General features: G+C 40.3%; 1 protein-coding gene across 2 annotated transcripts in view; it reads left to right on the top strand.

Annotated features, from left to right (window-relative positions):
- Positions 1 to 267: 267 nt before the first annotated feature.
- cpxm2 (carboxypeptidase X (M14 family), member 2) overlaps positions 268 to 8078 on the top strand; it is a 31939-nt gene continuing 24128 nt past the window's right edge. Inside the window, exons 1-2 of one of the 2 annotated variants that reach the window (XM_063894097.1) lie at positions 268 to 389; positions 6880 to 7364. In XM_063894097.1, coding sequence (XP_063750167.1) covers positions 7082 to 7364 — 283 coding nt within the window. In that variant the 5' untranslated portion in view covers positions 268 to 389; positions 6880 to 7081. Of the gene's footprint in view, positions 390 to 6859; positions 7365 to 8078 lie in introns of those variants that run through there. The other variant, XM_063894098.1, reaches the window with a different exon arrangement.

Here is an 8078-nt window from a genome sequence, read left to right as displayed (position 1 = left end):
GTTTGCCGTGTTTGCTGGCTATCTTAAAAGGAAAATGTTGTCACTACTGTATGTAAAGCCTATATTTTCAAATACCATGAAAAATGTACAATAAACAACGCATAATAAATTCATCCTACACATACGAACATTTAGTTAATTCCTGCATGACACAGATTTCCATTGTTGTCCAAAAGTTATTTGAAACGCACAAATAAGAGAATTGCATGTTTGTTTTAAGAAATTATTTGTGTTAAATTAAACACTATATTTGTGACCTGTTTTTACAGATTTACTCAAGATTTGCTTGGCTCTGCCATTTTCATTGCTGTAAGAATCCTCCTTGCTTTAAAAGAAGACATCAGATTCCTACAGCATGACGATGAGGTCCCTGAACCTGTAACATGGAGGTAGGGCATCACATTCAGGTCACATTTGTGGGATTCACAACAGGATGTTGGATGTGATGGGGAAAAACTTTGTCCTCAGGTCTATTTCTCTTCTGTCAGTTTGGATAAGCTCTGAAGCAGGGCTTTAGCAGAGAGGCCTCTCTCTGTAATGTCTTTCCCACCGCTTTCCTTTCAGTCCTCATCAAGTATCTCTTAACTTCTCTGCTCCTTCTTCCTATCGTACTTCAGGGGCTTATTAATGTGAGGGATGTTTGTCACCGGTCTCTGAGTTACGTCCAAAGTTTAAGACCTTTGACCATGACAGCCAAGGTAGAAAATGTCACGATCATGACATCTCTGCTCGTAACTCTCCAATGATCCTTTTAGATGAGCTTAGTTAAAATAAAAAAATCATCTTAAATCTCAGCTCTGTGCTTCACTGTTGTCAGTGATTTATGGACAGTGTCTTGAGATAACACAAAAGAAAGATTTCGGTAAACAAGTTTAGGCAACAAACATTCACTATCCATCATGTCGACCAAGTGCTCTGATAGCCTGCCAGTGTTTGAAGAGGCTGTGTGAGGCCCAATCGTGGCACTGATGATGGAGTTATCAAATAATGCAAGAAACCAACAGGTCTTTATAAAAAAAAAAAAGAGGTTTGATTTGTTCAAAAAAACCGATAATATAGCAGTTATTTTTCACAGCAATACAAAAAATAAACGGAGGCTGTATACTAAAGAGTCCACTTCTATTTTATAACATTTGTGGGGTATTAAGGGTTCAGCCCAAAACATCTGTTTTCATACATCAGTGCTATGCGGTTTTATCTCTTGTGGATGAATATTTTGAATATGAAAGCATCCCTGGCCTGGCTCACTGATAGCCATGCTTCTTTCTTCACACAGTCTACAAAGCTTAGCTATTCTGATGGCATCTGTAAACAGCTAGTGACCTCCAAATACTGTGCAGTGTCTTAAAGCACAATGACTTATTTTTCTGCAGGTTTATTTGTACTTATTGTTCTGTCTCGTGTTGGCAAGTCTGTCTATGGCTGAATATATCAATGCTCCAATGTTTTTTATCAGAACTATTAACAATGGAGGATCGGCTAAACCAGATGTTTGTTTGTTGTTGTTTTTTCTGTCCTACAAGGCCCTCTTATAGGCTTGCAGTGTCGTCATAGTTCAACAAGGTTTAATGGTTTGGGGTTTGTTGCATTAACTCAAAACCCCCGAGTCAGGCCAACCATTTTAGAACCAGAACAAAACAGGCATCAGTGTGTCAACAAAGTCCTGGGTAATGAATTCAACAATAGTTCTTTGAGACACAATGTTTTACAGCAAACTTCTACAAAGGACACACACAGCTAAATCACATTTTATTATATTTGATGGCACTTGTGCAAATTCCTACTTCTATCATGATGCTGTTGTAATTTAGAACTGTCCCTCTTATTAGATGTGAACATCTGGCCTGTTTCGGTCACATCCAGCTGGAAACTGTCCTAGTCTCGGTGAATGTAGACAAAGGATTAGAAAGACAGGTGTTCAGGAAGTGAGCGTTTTAACAGAGGAAACTGATGGCGGCCGTGCTGAAACGCACAGGGAGCCAGGCCACCGAACAGTAAAACTGACATCGTTACAGAGCAGCTTGAGGACAAAGTGTATAATCATTAGATATAAAGCGTTTTCATCACCAAAGAGTCTTGACATTCCTGCAACCTCCCCAAACTGCAATAAATTGTCCAAAATGATAGGAATATGTCTAATGTAATAGTTTCTGCAGGGATCTTAAACTATTGCATGAATTGACAGAGGCCTTGCAGAAAACCATAACAGTATAGCCAGTGAAAAACACAGATGTCAAAAGTACTTTTTGTCTCAATTGGCCTAAATACTGTAAACAGCTTACTCAGTGAAAACATTTGCTTTCGAAATCAAGTAGAGCTACTTCACAGGAGCGTGGCTTCAGTTCTTTACTTGGCCCATAAGGGGCAGCGGAAACAAGCTGTAAACACAACACTGACATACTGTTTTATCACCTTTTAAATTGACACGCATGGCAAACGTGTCAGTAAAATGTAGCTTATTAACTCTTCCAACAGCTAATGAAAGTGTACATGAATTTGGAGTTGTGTTTCTGACCACCGGGAGAATGCAAATCCAATATTCACTCTGCTTTTTGCATCGTTTTACTCTAGTTCGCTAGGGTACCCGTTTTGCATGCATGTAGTCATTTCTAAAGTAAAAAAAAACCATTATAACAGTTTTAATTTATAGATGTTTGGAGAATAAGAGTAATATTTCAGTCCTGTAAGGGCAACTGGCTTCCATATTCCTCTGTGCTCATGCTATTTGCCAGAGCCATAGTGTGTATATAGTCACAGGCAGGAGGGAAGATCATCCACTCATAAGTTCCACTTCACATAATTCAACATCTTCTCTCATCTCATCAAATGTACACATGCTTCTCTATGGCCTTTAGTAAAAATGGTTCTATAGCTGTATCTTTACAAAATATCAAGTTTGATTTGTTTTGATTCTGTATGCGCTCATTACGAAACCACACAAAAGTAAGCAAAATCTCACTGTGCTGTACTAATCAGGATCAGGTATACAATGTCTATAAATATAACTTTTTATGTAATGGGATCAACTGAATTGATTCAAAACATCTGACATTTTTTGAGAATTACACACCATGAAAGTAATATAACTACCTGTGAGATCTTTAAGTTTCAACATTGGATATTTTGACTTTAATCAGACCAATAAAAATGATGTTTGGCTTGAGCGGTAAAGCAGGTTGGGGTTTTCTGGGTTCCCAGAAGAAAACCAGGAGAGCATAAGCTAACACAGACTTCAACACTCAAAGCATACTGCTCTGCGTGTGTGCCGGTCCAGCAGATTGACCATCACCCCGTTTCACACAGTTTCCATGGACACAGGGGAAGTATTTCTGAGAGCAACAACAGCCTATTATCTTCCTCTGTGTTCAGAAATGGCCAGAGATACACTTGAGCCAAGTTTGGACGTACATACAACAAATATTTTTTTATGTGTTCCAAAATCTATAGCATTGCAAATACGTGAAGAACGCTGCAACCGACCTTCATGTATTTGTTTCATAAATGTGTTGAATTACATTTGGGTTGATATGTAAGTAAATAACTTTATAAGGCGATGCTAGTTTGTCCCTGTCAAGAGGTGTCCTTGTTTTCCTTTCAGAATTGATTAGAAATATTGGCCACGAGCCAGTGTGACACACACACAAGGTACTGTTTGATGAATGATCACAAAAAAGGTTTGCATGCATGCAGTTGTGTTGTCTGTGAGAACGGGATGTTTAAAATGTGTAAGACACACAAAATCAGATTCTTCCCTTGTATAAACATGTAACAAACCCTTAATTTGTATGCCACTGTTGGTCCATTATTGAGTTGTATGCATGTTATATACAAAAAGCTTTATTTGAATAATATGTGGTACTGTATTAATTTTGTATTTCTTACGTTGAGACCCAATTGTCACCAACTACACATGGATTGTCATGGAACACTTGGCCTTGACTTGTTTCACATTACAGTACCATTATGCATTATTCTCTACTCCCTCAGATTCTCTATCTCAAACCAGTCTCCCTTTTCTATCAATAACAAGGTGCCAAAGCAGCAGTGGGGAGGAGGTCTATTTGCCACTGAGCCTCTAACCTGTCACTCTGGGCACTGACATCCTATAAATGAGAATTAAGCCAGGGATTTTCTCCCTATAGGAGATTATGGAGAACGGCAGGAGCCATCACTCTGCCACCTTGGGTGTTCTTCTCTCAGAAAGACAGCTATTGTCACAACATCCCAGCCTCAAGCTGCTCTGCTCCCCAGCCTGATAAGCGACGGTTTGATGTTATTACTTCAGACTATAGCAGGTGCTTTAATGCAGACATTTTGGCTGTTTCAGACGGCAGTTTAAGGAAAACATTTCACGCTTTAATAAATGTTGATCGTGTCTAATTCATTTTAAAACTACAGTTCATATATCCTGTAAATGCCATGTGTATAGTGGTAGAGATCATGCAACCATTGGATGATAAATTGAGGCCATATATACAATAATACATAATACCAAAAACATACACTACTTCCTTTATTGCCATAGAAAAACCATCCAACATGGAACTTAACTAAGTGGTTTTAGTTTCCTTATCTTAAACAACCCCTTACCATGGCTAGGTGACAGATCATGGCAATATTAATCATGTTTACAATGGTCAAATTGATCATTTTGTAAACCAATTACAACAACCTAAACGACTACCAGGAGGATCCTCCCCACAGATTTCAGAAAAGTTAAAAATCCTCTCTATAATGCATTGAAAACCAGTGTAAACTGGATTCTAGTTGCTGCAGTATTTTTTACTGAACATGGGAAAGAAGTACAGGGCTAAGGGCAGAATAAACGGAATAACAGTCCAAACACGAGGTAATTAAAGCTTGGCTGTATATGTGCTAGATTTTGTAAGTGCTGAGGCATAATTGGACAACAGAATGTACAGTATGTGAAAATGAGAGTTAAAACCCCTCGGGCTGTATTCATGAAGCTTCCTACTACAAAGAATTGTTCCTAGTGATGGTGAAAATTCCAAGAATTCTGACATTTTCTTAAAAATAATTCCCCTTGCTAAATCTTAAAAGAATTGTTATTAGAAAAGCATCTTGGCCATTATGAGAGGTGCTAAGGTGAAATGATTAGCAGTTCTGCCTTCCGTTCAACCCATTCAGTCATTGTGGTCTGCACCATTAAACCATAACCACAAAGTGAGGTTACCATCTTTAATTAGCGACAAACACTGAACTGAACAGACAGACAGACTGGTTTAGAAATCCTTAACCATGCCATAAAGTAATTGCTCGTGAAATGTAGACCTGCCTCCAGAGGCATCACTTCTATGGTGTGGTCATGCATTAGGGGAAACCTGACACTTGACACAAGTTGCAGTTGTTTTTATGGTGTGCAGGGAGGAAAGGATATTTCACCCAGACACTTTAGGACGGGTGCAGTCTAGATGAGGAGTGGGCGAACATCGAATGCCTGCCGAGCTGGCGAAAGACTATGCCAGCCGCACTGCCTCGAGCTTTCCACCCACTCTACAGATCCTGATCCTCTGTGATGTGCTTGCAGCCTCTGCCTCCTTTAGCCACCATTCAGAAGCTCTCCATCTCAGGTGTTCAGTCTGATTTCCATACAATAAATTCAAACCTTTCTGCGTTTACTGTCAATCCATATCAGTTATTATTTAACGAGCCAGTGCATTTAAATTGGGTAGCGTCCACGCGGGGCAACCAGAGTGTTAAGGGATTATTATCTTTGCCTTAATTAGCCTTGCCTTAGGGTGACAACATGTCCAAAGCTACACTTATTAGTTGTGCAAATGTGCAGTTGAATCACACTAGTCCTCAAGACTTAGTTTAAGCCTAGCTTTAAAGTCTCTGCTTAAAATGAACTGAATGAAAGAAAGTGCTTGATATAACGTTGGGTCCTATGATCAAACCTATTTCTTACTCAAAGTTAGAACAAACATGGTTTTAATCAGGACTGTTGGCTTTGTTATTGTCTTTTTGTGAGGCTCAATCAGCTGCTGCATTCGTGTGTGTGTTTGTGTGTGTGTGTGTGTATCTGTGTGTGTGTGTGTGTGTGTGAGAGAGCATGATGGAAAGACAACGTTGATGTGATGAGGTGTGACATGCGGTGCATTACTCCATCCCTTTGCTGGAACGTGCCCGGACGCTCCACAGAGAGTTTGTTCGACTCCCTTTCAGTAGCTTGCTAACGTGTAAATTACTGCAGAGTCCAAACAGGCCCTGGCAAAACGAGAAAAGCCTCTGCAAATGAGGATGGTTGAAGAAGGACAACAAGTTAATTACTCTCCCCAGTAAAGGGATATAATTTACTCTTAGAGGACATTCAAAACCCTAAGAGCAGTTTTTGCTAAACCATAACATCTGTGTGATTTACTTTTCACGACAGATGACTGCTACTGTTTTTTTGTAAACGCATATTCTTTTGCCAGTTTGGCAATTCAAACACACTTCTGCGTGGATCAGGGAACTCGCCTCTGCTTTTCCTTTGCACAAACAGCATTGCAAAACTGGTTAAGAGCAGTTTCAGCAGATTTCCCTGCAAGAAAGAAGAGACTTTCCTCGTGGTAAAGCCTGCCTCAGACAGAGTGGGAGGAGATGGAGATGAAAGCAGATCCCAAATGTGTCAATGTATGATCCCCAGAGTGATTTCCATCCCTTTTTCACTCTTGCTCACACTAATAAAATAACGCAGCAATGTGTCAGCAGCCTCGACTGGTTTTAATCTATAATAGAACGACTTTTTTTCTTTTTTGAGTCACCTGCCAGCCTGAAAAGGAGAGAACTTCACTGTCTGTCTCCCTGTCTCTTCCCTCTCCTCTCCCTCATCTCCTGCTCTCTGTGTTTCTCCCTCCCTCACTGCATTTTTCCCAGACTGCGGCGTCAATGGACCCTCTGGCTCCGCTCCTTTCGTCAGTGACTTGGAGCGCTTTGAGAACTTTGTGAACTCTCTGTGTTGGAGTGGAAAGGGAGAGGAAGGGGAGAAGTTGATGGGACACAGCCTGGCAGCAGCAGCAGCAGCAGGCTCCTCGGGAGACGACATCAGGACTCACAGCTGGAGATAATCCCCCTGGTCATGACAAGACAGCGCCTCACACTCCTCACCCCCCTGGCTCTGCTGGGACTCCTCGCCGGGCTGGTAGACCTTAGCCCTGACTCTGCCCGTGAGGATGAGGATTACTACATGCAGGAGCTGCTGACAAGAGAGCATTTCAACCAGTTCCAGGTGCAGGAAAAGCCTGTGGCCTCAATACCTGACAGGCATGAGCCGCCCAGCCCAAAACCTGCAAAGAAAGGGACCAAGGGAAAGGCAGACAGCAACAGGCAGACGGATAAAACCACAGCTGATGCAAAATCAGGTAAAAGCATTGCCATCTCTTGAGAAAATGTGTTTTTCTTCACAATATTATCTTTACTGTGCCATTGGAAACAAATTCAGAGGTTAGAAAACTAAAGTTCTGCTAAAACTTTTCAATAACCTGATGAGTCCGTGTTGCCACTAGATGACAGTGTATGGCTGATTATTTGAGCTTTTCTCGTCAAGTTTTAAGAAAAATGTCCACTAAATAAACATGACAGAACGCTCACTGTCTACAGTCTTCCATCCTGATCATCAGGCACTGCATATAATGGACTGTGTGTTGGCATCACTGTCACATACTTTACTTTAATAGATTAACTTGTTTTCTAAAAAAATATTGACTGTCTAGCCTTGGAGCCTCTTTCCTGATTTAGCCAAATTCTTTCTACCTAGGAGCGTCTTTAAATGGCAACCATAAAGTACAACATCATTCATCTAAAATTGGAAAATCAACTTTTTCTATAAACAGCTGAAACTAATTTAACTGAAATCTAACTCCTTTAAGATATATGATCTCTCACAACAAAAGTTAAGTGCTGGCTAAAGGGGCTTCACCCATTTTTGTCAGCTATTTGTACTTTCATTTGCAAATATGTATTGGCGTGGGTGCATGGGTATTATGTGATGTGTACTTATTGGTATTTCAATAATGCAGTGGTATTCTGATACTAAAAGCTATATAATTGAAGTAAACCATACATGTCAAAGCCCA

This window comes from Eleginops maclovinus, chromosome 10 (assembly GCF_036324505.1).
Source record: "Eleginops maclovinus isolate JMC-PN-2008 ecotype Puerto Natales chromosome 10, JC_Emac_rtc_rv5, whole genome shotgun sequence".
NCBI lineage: Eukaryota > Metazoa > Chordata > Actinopteri > Perciformes > Eleginopidae > Eleginops > Eleginops maclovinus.
This window is presented reverse-complemented; position numbering and strand designations above follow the sequence as displayed.